The 23,414-nt window shown below is 38.5% G+C and overlaps 1 protein-coding gene across 1 annotated transcript in view; it reads right to left on the bottom strand.

Moving 5' to 3' along the window:
• The window catches only part of SLC6A2 (solute carrier family 6 member 2), a 56,664-nt gene that overhangs the window by 11,886 nt on the left and 21,364 nt on the right, over window positions 1-23,414 (bottom strand). The window contains 8 exon segments of the mRNA XM_069026734.1: window positions 1,493-1,621; window positions 4,166-4,278; window positions 5,030-5,154; window positions 5,865-5,968; window positions 9,902-10,036; window positions 10,772-10,910; window positions 18,957-19,194; window positions 22,934-23,065. Of these exon segments, the coding sequence (XP_068882835.1) occupies window positions 1,493-1,621; window positions 4,166-4,278; window positions 5,030-5,154; window positions 5,865-5,968; window positions 9,902-10,036; window positions 10,772-10,910; window positions 18,957-19,194; window positions 22,934-23,065 (1,115 nt within the window).

A 23,414-nucleotide genomic window follows, 5' to 3' on the forward strand; every position in this document is an offset into this window, starting at 1 on the left:
ATGACATTTGAGTTTGACCTCTTGTTTTTGCTCTACACCTGCTGCAAATGAATGCCTTTGCAATCAAACTTAGCAAAGTGAATTACTAATATGATTTTGTAAGAAACAGATTTTTTTCAGAAACAGCTACTTTTGAAAATACAGCCTTAAAAATTCAGGGGGAAAAATCAAATTAATTTCATGTGATGTTCTCACAAGGATTTTCTTCTTTTTATTTTTTATGCATTACAAATGTTGTTCCTCAGTTATGTGAACCAATACATTTGGACAATTCTGGACAGTTTTGTGAATTCCAGCTGGAGAAGTAAACTTAAGTCTAAACAGGTGCTTTTATTTAAAAGCTAGAGTTAGGTTGTTATCTTGAATAGCTATAGCTCACTTGGAGGCAGTGGAATTGCACCCACTGGCACCTGTTCAGGTTCTTAACATTGAATTTATTCTGATATTGTACTTCAGGAACTTTAATTCCAGTGAAAACTTTGAATTAACAAGAGGATGTTTAGGTTTTAGGTATCAATAGAAATACTATGGTATTAAAAGGATAGGTATTTTTAATGATATATCTATTTTTAGAGTCTCAAATGTTTCTCAGTTTGAGGAAACTGGAGTGAAAATATTGGGGTATTTTAATGTAGAAAGAACTTAGTTATTTATAAACTTATGCCATTTCAGTAATCTTAATAATAGATGTGGAAACCATTTCTAGAAATGGAGAGAGGTTCAGCACATCTGCTTTTGTGGTGGATTCCTCGTTTCAGATGTTTTTGACAGTTTTGGCATCTTTGCTAACAGGTCCCTTTGCTTTTTTTATGGTCGAAAAAAAGAAAGTTCTCTCCAGCCTAGAACAATGTGATTTTCATTGCTTAATATGTTGTCAAAAACCATATGAGGCAAAGCATTCAGTCTGATGGTAGTGATAAATACAGGTTACCAGATGTTCAGGCTAAGTTTTCTGTGTGCTTTATATGGTGTTAAAAGATGTCAAGATTTAAGGTACATGAAGGAATATTAAGAAACAAGGTGGGGAGAGGAGATCGTTATCATCACTACACTCCTTTCACAAGAAGTGAGTGCTCTTACTTTCTTCAAGAAGAGAACAGCCAGATGGTCTGGTCACTTGAAATTCTTAGCTCTTCACAGAGGAATAAGCACTCTACACAGTTCCATCTAATGTGACTCAGAAATCCAAAACCAAACAAAAAAAAACCCCCAAACAAACACAGAAGAAAGCACACAGAACCAAACAACCCAGCAGTAGCACAGACAGTTCTTTGGAACAAAGACTTGTAGGCTTGATTGATAGCAAATGATCTTGTGCCAAAAACCAGAGAAACTTCATATATGTAAGATTGAAAGTGATGTTCTGAACAGAAGTTGTTTAAGAATTAAAATTTATAATAAAAATAGTAGTCTAAACCTATCCATATTTCATCTGACAGAGTTAATGGCATTTTTAGGGTAACATTTTGATGGAAACTTTTGTTGTACTTACATTGGTAATGCAAAAAAGGGCAAGTAGGAAAGTGCCAAAAGAAACACCGAAGGTGAAGAGCTTTCTGTGCTGCTTCAGAAGGTGGAAATCATCTGCCAAGCCAGTGATGACAGCCTCCATCCCACCCATCTGAGAAAGGGAAGGCAAGAGCTCTGGTTAAATGCTGACTGTTGGAAATACAGACTGAAGAATGCAAAGCAGTTTGTGTAATTAATTCCCAACTACTTTGTGATTTCTGACATTTCAGCTGTAAGTCACTGCTGTTATGAGGCTTTATTTTCTTCTGGTAAAGGAACTGGGGAACTGGGCATCAAGAGCAGTGGTTGTTGCCTCCATAGCCATATCCTCTGTCCATCCTCTTTGCTGACTTAACAGAACAATAAGTAGACAGTACTTTGGAGAAAATAATACACATTTTAATAAACTGTGGGGGAAAAGCCATTGGCATAAGTAACTAAGCTCCTTAAGATATTTCTTAAATAAAGACAGGCACAATAAGCATGTAAAAGAAGTGTACTGAATAGATTCACTTTAGCCATTGATTAACAAAATCCAGCTTGACAGAAGTTTTTACAGGTCTGGAAGAATTGCTACAAAGGAAGCTTGATGCAATTTTTTGTTGTTGTTGACAACAGGAAGGGATTTTACTTTGCTTTCTAGAAGTTAATGCTGAATATTAGCCATTTTTTTGCAAAGCAGGAAAGGTACTTTCCAAGTTTTCATTTAAATTGCTCGATTATGTAGGTGTTTATGAATTTTAGTTTCTTTCCATTAATGAAAACATTCTGCCCCCACTCCAGCAAAAAGCTATGAAAATTAATTTCAACTTTTTGTGATAGTAAACAAATTTATTTAATATTTTGGAGAGGCTTAATTCTATGCTTTTTGTGATGCTAAAAGACCACAGCAAGACCTGGAGAGCTTGGTGCAGTACAATAGTTGGTAAGCAGGTGCTGACATAGCCCATCCCTTTCCTATAAGCATTTGATTAAAATATTCCTGGTTGAAATCAGTAACAGAGAATTCTCACCATAAAAAGTACGTCAGGACCCGAGTTTTCTTTGGGAAATTGATAGATCTGGAACCAGTAAATCTTTCCCCGTTTAGAAGGAAAGAACTAAACTTGGCCACTGTTCACTAGTTAACTGTATTTTAATTAGCTCCAGAAGAAAGAGTTTTCTCCACTTGTAGGAAAAGTGTGTTCTGCAAAGCCCCATGTCTTTGACACTCAAATGTTTCTTTACGTTGCCCTACATTTACTGCACTTGCCAATTTAAGTCTTTTGGATCTAGACACTTCTGAGCATGAATTTTCTTCTACATCATTCTGCCTTTTTCCTACTGGTCATTCATGTCCTTTCATTGTGCTAAACCCTTCATTGAAACGTTCATTTCAATCCTTCATATTTGCTTACAGTTGAAAAATGGCCAAGCTACAGTCCCAGATATAATCCTCACTCAAACTTTTGTCTAAGGATCCAGATCTTAGTCTATATAGACAAACTTCATTGAACCTCAGCTGGAATCCAAAAATCCAAACACTTTGGAAATATTTAGACCTGAATCTGACCTTTACAGCTCAGCTCTCACTCCACAAGATCTCATTCAGCTATTTGCCAATGCTTATCAAAGCTTCCTGCTGCAACCTCATTTTTTTTTAGTTTTGCTCTTTTCCATGTCAGTTCATTCTTTCCCTTTTCTGTCCTTGAAAAGGAATGAATTTTCCTGAAGTTGTAAGCAATGAAAACACTGTGTTTTGCCATTCCCAGGAAGAAATTCCTAGGTCAACTTTGTACATTCTGAACTTCAAAAGAGACTTCTATGCTTTGGAATAGTAAGAAACCCCTACCCTACTGTAGAGGATGAAAGTTGTCCATGGTTCACTATTCCTTGAAGACCGTATTTGGTTTTCCAGAAATTAATCAACCTTTAAGCTAAATATAACAGGATGTCTTGGTATCTCTTTGGCAAGAACAAAGCAGTACAAAAGTTGTTTGGGGACTTGGAATGTTTTCTGGGATGAAGCTTCTGTGATCCTGAATATCGTGGTGGGGTAAAATTTATCACATTATGGAAAGAGAAAATACACTTGTTAGACTAGACATTTAACAGTAAGATTATAGGAAAATGAAACCACTATGGAAATATTCTGGCGTGATTTTAAAATTGTGATTAAATTTACAGGAAATTCTGTATCATGGCTTGTAGAAAAACAATGGGAGTACTTTCAGACATTGTCTCTCTTGAGCAGATTAATGGATTTCAGCACGTATACTATAATCCTTTCTAGAAACCACTCTACTCAACGTCTTGTGTTTTGCAAGCAGGGCTCCAAAACCTTTTTGCAGGTTTATAGTAGTAATAGTTCAGTTGGGTCATACCTTTAAATGTAATAACTGTTGATGAACAGCCCCTCTGTAAGGTCATAAAAAAGTAGCAGGGAGTAAATATTTACTGGATTGTAAAAGGTTTAATCTTTTCCTAGACCTCTTAATGATTGAGAGTCTTTGGAGTAATAGTATTGCTATGTTGTCTGTGACTGTGAAAACAGATTTTGGGAATGCACAGAATGTTTATTTGAAATGTAACCCTCTGCTTAAGGCTGATGCCTCTGCAGTTACAGAATATAACAGGAAAAGAACAATATCAAGGCTAGAAAGAAAAAAATACTCACAGAACTGTCAATGCCAAGAGTAAGTAGCATGATAAAGAACACCACAGCCCAAAATGTAGATCCTGAAAGAGTTGAAATTGCCTCTGGGTACAGGATGAAAACTAAACCAGCTCCTGGAATAGGAATGGGGAAAAAAAGGTGTCACTAAATGATGTTTCTTATCTTCAAAAAAGTGTTCATTTTAATAAGATAAGTCATGACTAAGTTTTGATTCAGTCCTTGTCACACTCTGAGTACCTGTTAAAACAAAATTAGCATTATACCCAAATATATCTAAAATGCTTTTAATTATTTACTCATGATGGTTTGGTATTAAAAAACCTCTGTCCTATTCTTTTCTACTTCAAATAATCTTTTATGGGATTTGAAACCTTACTAGTTATTTTTCAGCTTTGTAGTGGAGAAGGAATTATGTGGATGTGGAACTGTTCACTGTGTTCACTGTTCCGCAAGGGAACTCCTGGATGTGATGAGAGGTGAAGGAGCTGAGACCATGGGTGACCTTTTCCCAGTGAAAGGGCTATAGAGCTGAGCTTAGCAGAACCATCAAAACCAGTCCCTGTGGCACTGAAAAGCAACACTTTTGTAAGTTACTATCCAGTGGTAAATACCTGTTTGTTGAATGGGCAAAACCTGTGGTGGCAAGAAGCTGGGGAGCTTCAATTCAGTAGAGGTGAGGTGAATCAATGCCATTTAGAGTTCACATTTCAACAAGGGTTTTAAACACAGGACTCTAGTTTCAAGTAAGTTAATTCAGTTTACTTCCATGAGATTTTCACACACTTGTTGGAAACAAATACAAACACATTTGCAAACAAATGGTGGACAAAAAGGGGTAAAATTAATATAAAATTAACTGCCTACCTTCAGTAGCTACATCCTCAATTTTAACTTTGTGCTCATGAGCCATGTAGCCCAATATGGAGAAAATTGCAAATCCTGAGAAGAAGCTTGTGACACAGTTAATGGTGCTAGTCAGCAAAGCATCCCTAAGCATGGAGAGAAGAACAGCCCAGTAAGAAAAATCTTTGAGAACTAGATGGGGATTGTCTTTAATATTTTTTTCCCCTGATCCTTCAGTTCACAATGGATTTATAATACGTGTACTTTCTGAATTTATATTTCATGGGAAAAGTGATGCTTGTTTTCATTCCAAATTGGAATGTTAAGAAAACATCTAAATGTTGGAATTTCTCTGAAGGTGCACAGTGATTCTGGTTGAATTTCCATGGTGGTGACTCAGCAGAACACTTCCAAACTGACTTGATTTAAAGTGCATTCCCAAACTGGAGCGCAATATAAAATATCAGAAATATAATCCCAAAGCACAGAAACCCTTCTGGAAGCTGGAATCTTTCTGTGTTTAGTTCCTGGACCAATAAGATTTCATCCTGTGTTCACTGTTGCGCTTAATGGTACTTTTGAAAGGCAAACACCAGCACAGTTTACACAGCTGTCTAAAGTCCAGACCTAATCCCATTCTGCTTTGCAGTGGAGCAGATATCTTGGCAGGTTCCTGTTACTAAAATTTCAGTCGGGAAGACAGTGTTTCAAGATTTGGGTTGGTTACTATGTCTACACAAGCCTCACCATCATTAATATATGACTGAAGATAAAAAGATAGCTTAATACTTATTTCAGCTGCAGTCAGAGTAAAATAGTATAATTTTGCAGCAGTAAGGGAAGAATAAGCTCTTACCTGTAGCAGTTGTTGTCAAACTTATTGTAACTGGCAAATGCAATTAAAACGCCAAACCCAGCTCCTAAGGAGTAAAATATCTGAGTAGCTGCATCAATCCATACCTGCATAATGACACCAACATTGCCAGTGTCAGTTCAGTCCACAAGGATACATCAGGAGAAAAGCAAGACAACTGGCTTTTGGAAAACAATTGGCATTCATGCTGATGGGAGTGTGTCACGTGGAGCATGGCCCTGGTCTGGAATGGCCGAACCTGAGCTGGTGGGGCTGGAGCAGTGGGCAAGTCCTCAGTGCACACACACACTGCTGCCCTGGTGGGCTGTGCAGTGGGACGTCTGCTTCTGAGATTTTACCCAGGACTGAAACGATTGCAGGGTTTTTCTCCAGGGTGACAGAAATATACTTCCAATAGTTCTTGTTCCAAGTTAGCTTGGAATGTACAACCAGAAAACCAAAAATAGTTAATGGGTCAAGAGTTAAAGGACATTTTCTTTCCCATACTAGAGCTTTCTTTGTGGGACTGTTAGTGCACTTTACACAATACTTTCCTGATTCAGGAGCTGAAGCATGACTGATGTGCTGTGAACAGAACCATGCAGATTATCTCTCTTATATCTCTTATTATATCTCTTATTATCTACCGAGCAGCTTTCTCGCTTAGTTGGAGAAAAAGTTATTTCTGTGATAGCCATTAAATTTCAGTTTAGATGCAGCTTGATCATTTTAAGGATGGTCCACTAAGGAAAACATTTTAAAAGCTGTAACATTTTCTCAAGTGTCCCTCCATACCAAAATCCATTCATCCAGCAGGAACAATGCCACAGTCCTGGTTCCCTGAACCAGAAACATGAAAATAGCCTACCTTGGTTAATGAGGGTTTCCCCTTTTCTCTTCTTACATAGAGATACTTAAATGAGCATCTTCTACAGAGGTCACTGGTGTAAATAATACTCAACATTTCTCAAAATGAGATCTGCAATGTTTGATTAAATCTGCCAAGAACTCTGAAAGAACTATGAAAAGCTCTGGATTTCACCATTCACCCATCTCTACAAAATCAGATATATTAGATCTATTCAGCAGCGGCTTTCTAACAGATCTAAGCAACTTATGTTGCTCCATCTGCATGGGGATTTTAGTGCTACACTTTCATATTTGGCCTAGTGGAAAGGAAGAGAGTGCTTTATCCCATGCTGACATGATACATGAAAGCACTTAGGCTGGTGATCACTACTTTTCTCAACATAGACGATAGATGCTTTCAACTGCTGCCTGCTGGAGACTGGGAACCACTTATGGTACTCTGGGTTTGTAGAAAAACTTAATTTTATGAACTGTGGAGAGTTGACTACTTGAAAGATAATATGAAGAGCAGTCTGTGAAGTCTTTATTGCTAACCAATGGATGGGAGGATATGATTTTCTCAAATAGTAGTTCATACAGGTTTTTTTTTCTTTCAATGAATAACAAAACAATCCTTTAACCTTAATTCCTTACTCATTCTTTTTGTATACCAGTTACATCTTAATATTCTATTTTCACACAAAGGTTGAAATCAAATAGGGTTGTACTCTCTGAAAAGTATTTATGTGGATAAGAATGCAGAAGGAGGGATGCAAAGCCTCTTATATTTTTTCTTGTTTCTTAAAAAGAATCAGGTAACTTTTGTTGTTAACAAAGTTCCTGAAAATTTTTAACATCAATTTTGTTTAACCAGATCTGCATACTGCCACCATAAGGCACTTGTTTTTAGTGTTTCTATGTCTTTTGTATCTTGCCAGTGCAGTTGTACTCACCCTTTCTTACTATTCAAGCACCCTTAAGCATGTGCTTAAGTCCTGTTGACTCGAGTAAGAGAGCACCTGCTGCCTCCCAAAGGATTTAAGCACATGCTGAAGTATCTGTTGAGTAAGAGTCTTGACTCATAGTAGCTGATTAGGAAACAAATTGAGACGATCAAGGTGAAGGGAAAGAAGGGCAGAAACCAGAAATTCCTTTGCAATTAAGATGAAATGCAAAACATTCTCTTTGTTCTAACCAAGCAGGATGTAAGACAGCAGGGCTCATTCTGCAGTTCCTGCTCATATTTCTCATTTTCACCACTTCTGATCGATGCATAGTCTAATATATTTTATGATAGGATATTGGTTTTATATGTATTAAAAATAAACAAATAGAAACATTTTACAGTAGGCAGTCATCAGTCTTTCCAGCTTTCTTCAGTGTTTATGCCATTTTAATTTTTGTGCATATTCAGTGCAGTGCAGTTGGTGGCTCCAGTAAGTGGGGCACACCTTGACAGTGATCTAAGGGCTTTTAGAAGAGCATTGGCAAAGCCCTTTATGGGTCATTACTGTTTGTAAGTTAGGATGTTTCTTTGTTAGATTCTTCATTTGAAAGAAATAAAAAAATCATCAGTCACATCCAGGGATGCACTGACATAGAAATGGAGTGGGATTATATTCTTTGGAGCCTGAGGACAAAGATTAAACACACAAGGCTATTGCAGCAGCAGGGATCCCAGGCTCCAATAGGGGAAGGGCTGACATGACAAAGCAGTTAGTGACACTTCTCAGCATAAGTGATCTTCAGTCTTTTATTATTCTAGTGTAACTTTTTGGTGTTGTTGTTGTCGAAAAATTTAGTCTTGGAAATGAATAACTTTAGGGTCATCTAAATAGCAGCTGCAGAAACATTAAGCCAAGAAAAAGCAGCACACAGAATACTCTTCCAGAAGCAGAAGGCAGATATGGAGGCCTGGATTCTGAGCTGGTACAAGCTGGTACAGCTCCATAGACATCTAGTTGAAATTGTGATGTTTTTATATAAAATGTATAAGAAAAATATAAGCACCTGTTTTGTTCATCTTTGCATATTTGTATTTGTGTGCATGTATAAATGTGTATTACTGGGATGGCTATTTCCTTGGTGAAAATCCCATATTTGAAGTTTGATTTGATTATTCCAAAATAGACATGGGGTCTAGGTCTGTTTTAGAAGAAATGCCCATTTTCAAATTTATTATTAAAAAATCAGGAAAGTATTTTTTGGCTAAGAATATAAAAAATAAAAGTATTCTAACACCTGAGGTCTTTTAATAATTCAGGAAAAATCAACATAGGATTCATAGGAAAGGTACAGTGCAACTATGGACAGACTGCAGACATTTCTGAAAGCTGAAATTTTTCAAGATGATGCATTTCCTTCTAGTAAAATGATGTTGTCTCTTTTCAGATTTATAACCATTTGAATGGCCTTGTGACCCATCCATAGAGATACTACTGTCTTGTTAATTATTTATGCTGTTTTTAGAATAGTAGAGGGGTAAAATATCTCTGTAGTCTTTGTTGTTTGTAGGTCTGAAATGCTGCTAATTTCATGTATTACTGACTTGTAGATTTTGCTTTACAATGTATGAAGTAAGTCTTAGTTCCAAGTGACTCCACAAATTGGGTTGGTTTGTATACACTTAACGTTGTTAATGTTGTTCAATGATACAGTGAAATGTACATTACTTTCAATAGTAAGATAAGAATACCATACTATTGAAAATCTTATTTGTATGAAGAACCATGGTTTGATTAGGTGATTTAGTCCTGACTTCATATGTTTAGCAAGGTTTGCATAGGCCAGGATTTTTGTTTTCAAGGTTAATATTTAAGCTAGCGATTCAGAAAGCAAGATTTTCTTCTTGAGGGAGTTCTTAGCCTTTTGAGAACAAAATTTTTGCATGACTCCATTTTACTGTATAAAGGATATTGCAGTTTACTGGGTGCAGTCAAAGCATGGACTGTTGTAAGGGTCTGCCACACCTGTAAGTGCCTTCACACAGGTGTTTTGTGATCTGAATTGTTTGGGTTCAGTGTGAGATAGTTCTGTTTTGGAGACTATTGGAAAGTTAAACTGTCAGAGACAGTGGACTAGTGCTTAGGCAGAAGCATGGCTATTTAATGTCAGAAGTTACCTGTAATAGTTTCAGTAACAAGGGCAACAGGTTTAATAATTAGGGAATGAGAACAGAAGAGTACACTTACTGTGGCTTCTTTTAATCTTCTGAAATCTATGTGCAGGTATGCATTTATTCCATTATATGCACCTGGCAGGGTTATTCCATGTATTAATAAGACAAATAATACAACATAAGGCAAAGTAGCTGTTATCCAAACAACCTGCAGACAACAGAGATCCCAAATCAGCTGTTACAGAAGAGTTAAGAACATGTCGTAAGTACAGATGGCATTTTCTTGGTTCAGTCCGTTCAGTTTGATGGAGAAGCTCTTTTTAGGACATGAGGGAAAATGCTGTTAGATGTCATGAATCTTTTCATATATAGGTTTACAGATACGAGTAGGAGAGACTGTTTTGATGGACAGAAGACATTGTCAGTGTGTGTTAGACTGCTGATTAGCTCCTCATCTCTATGTTGTTTACTAAAAAGTGCAGTCATTGCATGATGTTAGGTGATACTGTCATGAAAATGTACAAAAATCTCCCAGGTGTATCCAACACTAGAATTTCTTTTGAGATACTTTCTGAGGGATGTTAAAGAGTGAGAGTGATTTCAAATGACTTTCATCAAATATTTCTCTTGACATGGCATTTTATATAATAAACCCAAAGCCTCTTACACCATTGAAACATTAGTACATTTGGCTAAGAATAGGATGCACATTTAAGACAATTTCGAGTATTTCAAAACATTTGCTGGATGAAACCTCTAATATTGAATTGAAAATAATGCATTAATAAAATTTCTAGTTGGAATATCACACAAAAAATATGATAGTTCGGTCCTTGAGGATCCCTCAAAATCAGCGACTTATTTTCTTGTTTTCTAAAATTAGGAGACTTCTTAAGGTAGACAAAAAAATGTAGTCAATATAGAAGGACAATATTAGCTCTACCTTTCCTGAAGTCTTCACGCCTTTCCAGAGACTAAAGAAAAGAATGATTACCACCACCAAGAGGCAGAGGGAAAGTTGCCAGCGAGGCAAGCCAAGGTCGTGGATTCCACGGCTTTCGTGCAGGTGCAGAACTCCTCGCCTACATACCAGATACACAGAAACAAAGTGAAGTCACTGGGGGAAAAAGGCTTTTGCACTTCCCACGCTGTGGGCAGCAGGAATGGGTGCTGCCCTGAAGCAGTAGTTGCCCTACTGGCATCAGTGGCAGTCAGTGAAGGTGTTTTGTGGAGCTTTGTGTTGTGCTTCTCCCCACAAGGCCTGTGTGGTCTCACGGGCTCATCACTGTCTGTTTACACCACAGTGCCATAATGATAACACCCTTTCCTTCCCTGGAACTGTATGGGGAGTTTGGAACACTGAACAGATGTCCAGAGAGACTGCAGAATCTCTGTCCTTGGAGATCTTAAAACCTGGCTAGTGAAAACCTGGAGCAGACTGATTTACTTTTTAAGATAGCCTTGATTTTGGTTAAGGAGTTGTATTAGATGACCCTCAGAGATGTCTTTCAACCTATATTATTTTGTGATTCTAGATCAGTGAACAGCTGACTTCCTGCTTCTCTAGTTTCTCATATTTAAGAAGAAGGGCTGTATTTTTGAACTGTTTCTGTTCTTGCTTCATAAGTAGACAGATGTTTGTCCAATTCTGCTAACAAAATAAACTCTCAGAATTCACATGAGTCAGAAAGGAAAATCATTGGTAGTAAGACAACTAGAATTAGTGTTTTGCTTGCAGATTTTTGTTATTGAGAAGAATGAAAGTAGTTGAGAAATATGTGCAAAAATGAGAAGAGAATGTTATGGGGGAAAAGACTGAGAATAAAAGTTAACAGAGCTGACAGTAGAACAGGAATCTATTTTATTATGCTGAACAAAATGCAAGAGAAGCTAATAAATTGTTTAAGCTTTCTGTTATTCTAGTCAGAGCTCTAGAAATATTTAATTAAAACAGCACCAAGAATCAAACAACATGCAGTAGTGTCAACTAGACATCTAGAAATCAGGGATTTGTGCAAAGAAACTTGGTTTATACTAAGATTGCATTCCATGTAAGGGAGTGTAAATTATATTTGCAATGACTTTGTACATCTGGGTTCCAAGAGTCTTTTTGCCTATCTGCAGGAGGGGCAGGAATGTGAAGGGCTCTCAATTTGAAGCTGCATTCAGACATTCTGGTTCCTCTCTTGGGAAATTTCTTCTCATTCTCTCCTTCCCTATACTCTCTGCTGGGAAGATTCTCCTAGTCACCCCAGAATGCTGGCACCAGTTCCTGCCTTCCACACTGCATTCAGCTAAAGGGAAATAGTTCACCTCCACTGAAATCTGCAAACAGCAATTTGTTTGTTAGTACCACTGACTCTGTTTAGTCTTTGTCCCCTTTAATATGGCATCAGACCCTGAACAGCCAACAGGCAGGTCAGCTGCTTGGTACTCACACATAAGCCCTACTAAGAACAAATTATTGAGGAGGCAGTGGGGCAGCTGCTCAGTGGGATTCAGTAAATGAAGGACCCAGTCATAGTTCTAATAATAGGAAATGCTGGAACCAATAAATTCTTCTCTGTGTCTTGGTTTTCCCATCTGTAAAATAAGGATTATTATAAATGTGTGCTTTGTCTCTACTCTGAGCAATTCAGAACATATTTGTTATGGAAGGGATGAATATTTGCACATAAAGAGGGAACCAAACCAGGAAAAAAGAAATGCCAAGGCTTGTGATCTGAAAATTACTCTGTATCATTTTCAATCCAAAACATTTAATCTATAGCCAGAAAATAGGATTTAAGAGTTTTAGGTAGATTTCTCTGGGATGTTTTTGTCAGACTGGTAAGGAGCTTTATGTACTATTCATCTCTAGTCTGATTAACATTATTGTCTTTTAGAAATTTAGAAAGTTTTGCATAAATAGATTAAGTTTAAGGTCTTGGAGTAGACCTCATTTTTTCAATCCAAAATCAATTATAATTTTCATTTTCAGTCCAAATATGTTTACACAGCTCTATAGGTTCATTCTTTCTCTTTTATTAGAAGCAAAAGTTACTTGCCTGAATTTGATGTGCTCAATAGAAGGGTGTCATTTATATAAATTTGAGATGCAATGTCAGATTTCAAAAACGTCATCACTTATCAGTACATTAGTATGTTAAATAACAAATGTGTTTGTTAGTTAACATGTTAAGTACTTCTAGGAATGCCTAAGTACTTCTAAAAGTTAGTAGTCATATCTATGAGATCAAACCCAAATGGCTTGCATTAACTAAGAATCAGCAAACTGGATAAGGTATAAATAAATATAGTCCTGGTGTCCCAAGCTGTATTCCCTATTCTGGTAGTTAGACTATGTTTTTATGATTTAAAACTTAATGCAAGTTGTAGATTGAAGATGCTAAAAGAACTGTCAATGTATACAATGTGCAATTTATAGAAATTAAATTGCATACTCAATTTAGAAGGCAATTTGAAGCATGATAATTGTGCTCAATTAGAAAGATCTTCTACATGCATCTTCTGTGTTATATATTTGGGCAACCATAGTTCAGTCATCATTGCTGCCAGTTTTCTTCAGAGCATGAAATGTGCTTTTCCTTTACCTGTGGAAGGTTAGGATATCTGCATCCAGCTGATGTGGATAGAGCCCTTTTGCAGAGTTTGCCAGGCTCCAGGTATTTTTATTTCACGAATAGCACTGCTTACATTCAGCTGTAGTTTTCATGGCAGTTTGTGTCCACACAGCAGTGGGGCAGAGCTAGTGGTACAAAACCTGTAGACCTGAGCTGGCTCCATGCAGGTTGGACACCAGGGTCTCCTGACTGTAGCTCTGGTTTGGGGGTGCAGTGCAGGGAGAGCAGAGTTGGCTCCACATGAAGTGCCACAGGGTAGCCTGGCTCAGGCCCAGCTCTGCCATACACGGGGCTGCTGTCTGAGCTGCTTGGGTGCCTCTGGGTGCTTTGTAAAGAGCTCTGAGTAGGCACAGCTGCAATGCTGAAGGATATCCTGGCTCTGGGACAGTGCTGTCCTACAGCCCAGCACACAGGAGAGCAGCTGAGTCATCTGAGGTGCAGTGCATGTGCCCTGTGTGCCTCACCCCTACCCTGGAGCGCTGGGCACAATCCAGGGGGATGCCAGGGGGATGCAACAGCGTCTGGGTTTTTCTCTAGATATTTCAGCTCCCTCTTGTGTTAGAGAATGGAGCTGTGTAATGGACTGCAAGCTAGATTTTGGGAATCACATAATTTACTAGTGGCACCCTGGCTGGCATATAATAAGTTATTATTTGTACTTAATCACAGGCTATACTGAGCTGGTAGGGACCCTCAACGATAGTTGAGTCCAACTGTTACATCTGCACGGGACATTTCCAAGAGATGTCCACATCTCCCATGCCTGAGAGAATTATCCAAACACTTCTGAGTTCTGTCGGGCTTGGGGCTGTGACCACTTCCTTGGGGACCCAGTTCCAGTGGCCAGGTACCAGCTTGGGTGAAGAACCTTTTCCTGATATCCAACATAAACCTCCCCTGACACAACTTCAGGCCATTTCCTCGGGTCACTGTCACCACAGAGAAGGGATCAGTGTCTGCCCCTTCTCTTCCCCTCACAAGGAAATTGTAACCGCAATGACATCTCCCCTCAGTCTCCTCTTCTCCAGGCTGAACGGGCCAAGTGCCCTCAGCTGCTCCTCCATATGGCTTCCCCTCAAGGCCCTTCATCCTCTTCATAGCCCTCCTTTAGATGCTCTATAGCATCTCAATATCTTTTTTATATCGTGGTGCCCAGAACTGCCCCCAGCACTCGAGGTGAGGCTGCCCCAGTGCAGAGCAGAGCAGGACAATCCCCTTCCTTGCCCAGCTGGCCCCCTGATGGCCTGTTCCCCCCAGGACATGGATGTCCCTCCTGGCTGCCAGGGCACTGCTGACCATGTCCCAGTCTGTACATCCAGGGTTGCCTCATTGCAGGTGAAATGGTATTTCTTTTTGAATCATGGTAATACTGAGAATGTTTATCTCAATGCACTGAAAACTTCATTTTCTCCCTAACTTAGCAATTCTGACCTCCTCTGCTACTGTGCCCCACTTCAGCACATTCATGGCTCTCCAAAATTTACTCTTTCAGAAGACCTGGATGGAAAGACCAGATGTGATTAGCAGAATATAAGGCTATCCACTCTTGTTAGTTCTTGTTGCCTGATTCAGTTTTTATAAGCATTTACAGGCAGAATTGCTTATGCTGACTTTCGAAGTGGTATTTTCTCTTTTGGGAGAAGTTGCTTCACAATTGTTTAATGGGGACAGGTTCCTGCATCTTTGGAGCATACAGTGTTGATCACTCCTTTGATGTGATACTGAACTATGTGGACCCTTTGCCTGGGGTGACATTTCCAGTGAAGACTTGTACCCCAAAGCACAAACCTATTAGTCTAAAAAAGTAACCTTTGTTGTATAGGGTAAGGTTTTTTTTCAAGGAAAAATGGGGTTTTTTTTCCAAGGACATTCTTGGTTCACACACTCATAAATTTCATAAATATTATGTTCACAAATATGACAAATGTAAACTGCCATGATTGAATCTTGGTTTTATTCCTTGTTCTTAGGTAGATTTTTTGCAATTGCTCACAGCTGGGCAGACTTTGAATTCTGTGAATTTCCTTTACTGAGTCTGGCATGAAAATTTCCCTGTAAAATTTCTCATGCAGAAAGAATGGATTAGAGCCCTGAGAAAAAGTGCTGTCAGAGGGAAATGGCCGTAGCCCAATATGTTTGTTGACTATTTCACAGCTTTGTCTAAAAAATTGCCAGGATTTGTTCCTACAACAGATCGTGGTTTTTTTGCAGGCACAGTACCTTGTGAGAAGAGTAGTGCTTTTGTTCCTCCAAACTGGTATTTTTTAATTGTCAGCATAAATGCAGCAAGATGGTAACAGACTTTTCCCAGACACAAGAATGGAGAGAACAAATATAAAGTATGCCTGCGTTCAGACAAAGTATTTAAATAGGAGCAATACAGAGTGGATGGGGAACTTTATTTGTAGTGATGTACTTCTGTTCTTCCAAAAAAGAGGTTTATATTGAATTATTTTAACATGTGTGGAAAACATAGAAGGTTCTTTGCATTTTCTGGTTTTAATTCCAAACCACTGAAGAGGGAAGAAATTAAAGTAATGTGTGTCTCTAAAGAAATGTGGTGTTGACATTTTATTCCTAACTGGATTTCTCTTATGTCTGGCTATTACTTAGCAGAAAGGCACCAGTTGTTATTAGATTTTAGCTTGGTTTGCCAAGATTACAGTGTACAAATATTTTATCCATCTCTAATGAAGTACTGCAGAGATCCCATTTCTTCCTGTGGTAAGAAGCTGTCCCCATGACATCAGTGGCACATTGGCCTGAATTAAACCTCTACAACTGAAACCAGACTTAGTAAAATGAAACTCTCTAAAATGCCTCAGTGTAGAAGCACTTCAACCTTAAGTTCTGCCCAGGTCTTGAGGCTTGAAAACAAATGCCAAATATGCATTTCAAAATTCTCCTGTTGTTGCTTTGGCATGGAATTTTCAACTCCAAATGATTTCTTCTAAGTCTGAGGCTTAGAGGTTTCTCTCTGCTTTTCCTCATGGCCAGATACTGGACAGCTGATAGATTTGGCCTAAATTGCAAGTGTTCCCTTTTCTCACTCAATATCAGTAGTGACAACCAGCATATTTCTGCTGAATTTGAGGTATCTTTCTTGTAGTATTTGATGAACTGTCACATCACAGTACTCCCACTTCCTCCTACAGTTTATTCCCGTGCTGGTGGAGATAGAGGCAGTCAGCTCTGGCAGCTACAGGGCTTTAGGAAATGATCAACTCTAAATTCATGGTCAGGCCAACTTAGCTTGAAGGAATTATGTCCCAATGAGAAGTGTCTGCTTCTTTTCAGGATAATCACACCGGCTCTCTGCTTGAGGCCTGTCTTGGAACTACCTCTTTTCAGTAACTCTCCAGCTGCAAAATAAATGTTTGGTGTTTCTGGTCTCCCTGTTTCCCCCTCAGCCTGCCCACCAGAGGCCAAAAATTTGTGTGTGAGTGTTCTGATGTAACTACACAACCTAGAGAACCAAGTTTAAGCTGTATCACTTCCCATTTCCTGACTATGGCACTAAATATGAAACTTTATAATCAGAAGATTCAACTCTCCCTGTTGTAAGAAGACCATGGGCATGAATTAGGTTATTTGATATAAGAAACTGTTTTCTGATTTGGTTTATTGGTTGGATCTGAATACACTAAGACTTTGTACAAGTTTGGGTCCACACCTGAGCTGTACAGCTGGATCTGATGAGCTCATCCAAATACTGGCTAAGTGAACATAATGCCCCTTGTGATTCCCTGTTTTTACAGCTGGGAACACAGATCTTGCAGACTGTTTTAAGTAAGTGGTTACTCGTCTCACTTTTGCAGTGTAATCTAGTCGCTAATAAGTACAGGACCTAGTGACTTAATTACACCCCCAAAATTCAGGGATCAAAGCATAACGAAACGTCAAATTCCCTTTTTATTCTTACCTTCTGAACACTTCACCTTGAATCTACTTAATGATGAGAAAATAACCATAATATTTCAAGTTTCACTGTACAGACAGTCATTAATTGAGCTGTTCCCCAGACCAGTGGAACTAAATCAAAACATCATGAATTGATTCTAGCACAACCTCACCCACTACAAAGTTAAAGTCATTACCCAAGTATGATGTGATAGCAGAAGTTGCACAGAACCATTTTAAATAATAAAAAGGCAAAGCAAGAATATAAGGATTGCATTTTACTTTACTAAGGCTTAAGCACAAGAAAATTAAAGAAACCCTTTTTTAAAGTGCTGTTCAAATTAATATTCTCTAAAGATGCAGTTTTTAGTCTTAAGATGCTGAATGAATAATTTCTTCTAGTTCCCATCAAATCAAGTTCTTTGACTAAAGGCATATATAACCTTTTGCTAGGAATGATCTGTCTTTACATTTGTGTTGGGGACACATCGTATATTGTAAGGGCAGCAGATTTTACAGCTGTCATTATTTGCCATTCTAGTGAGCTCCTTTGAACCCAACCCCCCATCTTGTTTTCAAAGCACTGTGTTTAGTTTACTCAAACCCCTGCCAGCAGTTTGTGTATCACTACTGATCTTTCACCGTGCTGTCTTCAGAGAAGAAACAGCGGCCACAAATGTTAAAGAGCTATAAAAAGAGACCCCAAGATCCCTACTGTAACCAGGCATGGTGTAACATACACTAGGTTATTTATGGTAACAGTGTTTTCCCTTTATTTCTACAGGGCTGGACTATCTGCTTAGCAGGTGTGTGCCCTGATAGCCTTCTATTCCCAACACAGAAATATTAATTAATTGATTATTCAGATTAATTCAACAGCTGATTCAATAGTCTGATGCTCATCCCCCTTTCTTTCTCCTAATCAAATCCCATTTTCCCCCATAAGTCCATAATGAAAATATTTACACAGGGATTGATATCTTTGTTTTATAGTTTGGTTGTTAATTTATATACCTTGTTGGGTTTGATTCCAACTGTTTGATTTGAGTGTACCTTTGCCTGTCTTGGCCCGTGTTGTAGAACACTTTTGCTTAGGAGTTGGTAAAAGCCTGTCCTTCTATAACTTGTCTCTTTCCTCCTGCTCAGTGTTTCATCCCACTTCATTGAACTATTGAAGCAATGGAACACACAGAGGTCTGCTGTTGCTCTGGAATATTTTGCAAGTAGAGAAACAGTCCAAATCTATTGAACAAATGGTTATTTTAAAGCCTTAAACTCAGCTCAGTTTTGGCATGCAGTCATCTCTGTCAGAATATTGCTGTGTTTCCTTGCCCTGGCAAAGCTGACGCAAGAAAAAGTGGCACATCAGAGCAGATTTGTGTCTTGTCCAATTCCATTTTGCTCAATAGAAAGCACTGGAGAAACCAAAACTCACAGAGGCAAAAGCCTTAGTCACCCAGGAATACAGACCAACATTACAGCTCCATTTTAACCTTAGTCTTCTGATGCTCATTCTAGAGGTTGAATACAAACTATTTTACCTTCAAGAGGAAACTCCCTTGGACTAGAATTTTGAATAAATAGCAAAGTCAAGTCAACACTTACTCATAAAATTCAGCTGCAGGAGTGAGCTTGTACTTTGAGTATTTAGTACCATTGCCAAGCACTGATGCGTTGAAGAGTTTGGGATCTGTACAGTTTGGGCTGTTCCAGCTGTTGTGGCAGTTTGTCCAGGGGAGCTCAAATGTGAATGATGAAAATAGGTAATACAGAGACCAAGCTATGATAACGTTGTAGTAGAAACCCACGTAAAGAGCTATGAGTATCACTGCATAGCCTACACCTAAAGAAAAAGGAAAACTACATTATACATTGCATTTGACATGCAACAGTATACACAATAGTATACACTGGAGTTAAACTCAGCCATACATGATTGCAAATTCATTTCAGCTCTTCACACCAATAAAAGGAGTTTTTGACATTTGCATACACATACGCGGACACAATATCCCTGACCTCTAAACAAAAAATTACAGAAATGGTTCTGGAAAATGACTGGCTTTTATCAAATCCAGTTGTTTGTCAGAAAAAGAAATTAAGCAGTGCAATGTCAAAATTTGTCCTTGTACAACTCCATTGCTGATTTGCTTCCAATGCAGAAGATTGCAAGCCCATGTTAGGAGCGAAAGTAATTTCATCTTCATGACGTCAGAGACCTTGGCAACTTCTCTTGGAAAAGTAAAGCTCGACACTTAAATGAAGTTTCCCTATGCCTCACATTCCCACCCTGAACTAGTTTGGAACAGACACTGATCCCTCTCTTGTTTCTTTCCCACTACTGCTCTCTAGATTGGCTTCCATCAGCATGTAACTGGCTCCAAATCGTGCATGAAACAGTCTGTGCTGTTCCACTGAGGGTCTCCAGGTGGTTTTTGGGCATGCCAGTAAATCTTGGTGAATATCAGGTTGGGGTTAAGCTGTGTGTGACATTCAGCCCTATTTACTGTCTCTCCAGGATTACAGAATTCCCAGTGTAAGCATTCTCTTTTGACTTTGAATGTTTGCTTTGTATTTTTGCATATTGTGAAGTGTGGTTGGAGGGCCCATTTAGCAAGACAGCCCCAGAAAGGGCACATTCTCCTCATGAAAATGGACATTTTCCAGTGGTTTGGGAGGAAGCTTTGGTACTACTGTTGGAGCCCAGTAAAAGTTGGTTGGCAGAATTGTTCAGGAATCTTGCTTTGCCTTGACTTCAATCGTTCCTCCTTTACTGTGTATGCAGCTGTGTTCTCTGAATCCTCCCTCAAAGTTGTATGTACTGCATATAACAGGTAGAGACTACATCTTATGAATGTCATCACTGTACTGTCACAGTGACTAAGTGCAAACCTTTAATTCTAATTTTCTGCAGTTTAATTTTTTGCATTGGAGGCCTAGCAGTTGGAGATTATTAGGCTTTCTTATTTCTTTGTAAAGAAAGGAAGTAGCAAACACTGAGTATTAATCCTTGGTTTAAAATTTGCATAAGGAACAGATGCTGACCCTGAAGGAGTTGGCAGTTCAAAGACTGCAGCATGTACAAAAGTTACTCTTTGCTCTGCAGGAGGCTTTTAATCTGTAAACCAGTTTGCTCATCCCTAACAATGGGGAAATAATTGTGAAAGTAAAGATGAAACAGTATTTTCAAATCCTTGGTTCTTAAATGAATCTAGTACTTGAACACTCAAACTCTAGTGATACACTATGATCAATAGAAGGGAGAGGAGGCAGGAATCCCCCAGAGGAATAATTCTTAAGTATTAAGGTGAATGCTAAAACACTAAGTATGGATAATAGATGAAGTACTCAGATGATTGTTGTTTAAAAAAAAGTGTTCCTGAAATTCCTCCAAATCAGGAGGACAGTGAGAGATGTTTCATATCAAGACTAAAAAATACAGGATCAAATGTGTTTTAAATGGCTCTTCTCTGTGATCTTAAGAATATTCAGGAATGAATTTGCTCTTATGTTTCTAGGTTTTCTTAAAAGTAATGCTGCACCACCCACAGTCTAAAATAGACCCTGGAAAAAAATGCAGAGATGAAAACAGACTGTGTTACAAAGGTTACAGGGTATATTGGTAATTGCATGTGTTATGATAGGATCTCATTAGAAGTAGAGTACTTAGAGTTCATAGCAATAATATTCATAGCTAAAATTAGTACTATAGTGCTGTTCATCTAGAGAAGCTGTTATAAATTTGTGTAGACTGTGTACTTTTCCTTTGAGTGAGAGATTTGAGTTGTCCCAGAAACAACTCCAAAGCATTAGCAGTAAAATGTGCTTGCATGTTATCAGAAGTTTTAGTCAAAACTTTAAATGTACTGAGTTTATACTGAGGTGCAAATATGTCTCAATACTTATTACTTTTTGAGAATCAAATAGCTTATGCTATTCTATATCCTTGTAATATGAAACCTTAAAAATCAACAGTAATGTATGTTTAGTCTACCTTGAAAATGTCAGCTTAAAAACTCAGCTGGAATGTCAACAAGAATATACATGAAATAAGTTCTGTTTTCCTTTCTCATAATCTTTTTGATCCTGAAGTCAACACGGAGTACCTCTGAGCACGGTGGTATTTGCTTCAAATGCTTTGAGATCCTGAAGGTCTAATTTTCACTTTTAGGTTTTCAAAATCCTCATTGTCATCCAAAGGTATATAAATAATACCAACAGAAATTTTTATTGAGCAAGGGTATTCAGGTTCCTGGGTGCTGGGTTGAATTTTATCTCCCATGATGGGATTATAGAAGGGCTGGGTAAATCTATATGATTTAATTTTAAAATTTTGAGGCACACTATTTTATTAGCTCGCTTATTTATTTTTTATTATATCGCTGATTTTGCTGTGAGTTTTGGGTTTGACTGGGAAGAAAAACCCCCCTCACTTTTCTTATTGTGTAGCTCTAGACTGCTTGAAGAGGAAAGCTGTATTTTGAGAAAGAAGACTAACATTTACTCAGTGTAACCTATATCCAAGCAGCGGATCCATCAAGTTTGGATTGCTATTGTTAAGCTCCTCAGCTTTCCTGAGTCCTAGGATGAACATGATCTGAATTTTAAGGTTCTAAGGTCAGCTGAGCTTGCCTGGTTTAATTTCAGATATCTCTGTGTTGAAAAGGCTTTTGCATAAGATTTTAGACACAATCTGGTATACATATAAAGGAACTTATATTTTTTGCTGGCAAGGAATGCTTAAAAAAATTCTTGAGGTTCCTTAAAAAATACTTGTTTAATGTACGGAACACATATGGCTTCTTTCACACACTGCTCACTTCCTGCTCAAAGCCAAGCACTCTGAAGCACCTAACCTATTTTTTTCCTTGCAGAATGATTGTAGCTCACTGCTCAAACAACACTCCACAGCGTTTTATTCAGGGATGCTGGAGAGTTAATCCTAGTGGAAGACACACAATAGTAATAATGTTCAGATTTTAATAAGTGTTTTTCATTGCTAAATCTGAAAAATGCTTTACAAAGACTATCAGAATCATTGCTACCAGTTCATTGAAGGCAGGAAAACTGAGGTACAGAGATACCACAGAAAACTCCTGTGATGTTACAAGTTTAGTGGCTGAACCTATAGTTTTCACAACTCCATTTTAGTGTTGTAGCCACTGTGCTATGTTGACTTCTGCAGAGAAAGCTCCATGCCCTGAATGGAGTAGTGATTACCTTAGTCAATGGGAGGACAGGGCTGAACTGACCTGGGTGGGATTTGGTATTTCCAACGTTTGGATTGGCAAACCCCTCCCTCCACCTAGAGATACTCAGTTCCTCCCACTCCAGTACACAGGGGAGAGGGAGGACAGGGCTGAACTGCTCCTGCTCATTGCCCTCTGTTGCAATCACCCTGAAGATTGTTTCTTTGGCTTTTCCCATTTTGTGCTTCACCTGCGATAACATAAAGACTTCAGGGGCTGGGGAAAGGTCACCAAGTACCAGGTTGTCTGTGAAAGATGAGAGATCTTTACGTTGTTTGTGATCACACGTGTGGCACCCTCAGGTGCTGTTCAAGGGAGCAGAGGGACACTTACCTTTGAAAACTGGACAGATTTTCCACACAGTGGCAGCCCCTTCTCGGTTATATTGTCCCAGTGCTAATTCCATATAGAACAGGGGCATTCCAGCAATGATTAAGAAGAGGATGTAGGGAATAAGAAAAGCACCTGGAAAGACAGTAAGTAGACAGTGTAGTCTTTGTATTTGTTGCATTTTTATTTCTCTGTTGCTTACTTTTACTGGCTAAAGACAAAACCACTGCTTTTGGGAAATAGCAAGGAAATATCAGGAAGGAGGAACCCATGTTTTCTCATTCCTTGTCTGTATTTTTTAAAGGTCTCAGAGCTGGAATCCATGAAAAAAGCTGTAGGCCATAACTCCTATTTCCCCCTAATGCTTTCCCTCTGCTTTTTGGCTTTAAAGAGAAAAAAAAATGTGTCCCTGAAAATTAATTGTTAACTGAAGAAGAAAAGATGCTGAACACACTTGCATAGCTGAAAGGGAAAGGAACTATCA

Source organism: Aphelocoma coerulescens, chromosome 11, assembly GCF_041296385.1.
Source record: "Aphelocoma coerulescens isolate FSJ_1873_10779 chromosome 11, UR_Acoe_1.0, whole genome shotgun sequence".
In the NCBI taxonomy this organism is placed as follows: Eukaryota; Metazoa; Chordata; class Aves; order Passeriformes; family Corvidae; genus Aphelocoma; species Aphelocoma coerulescens.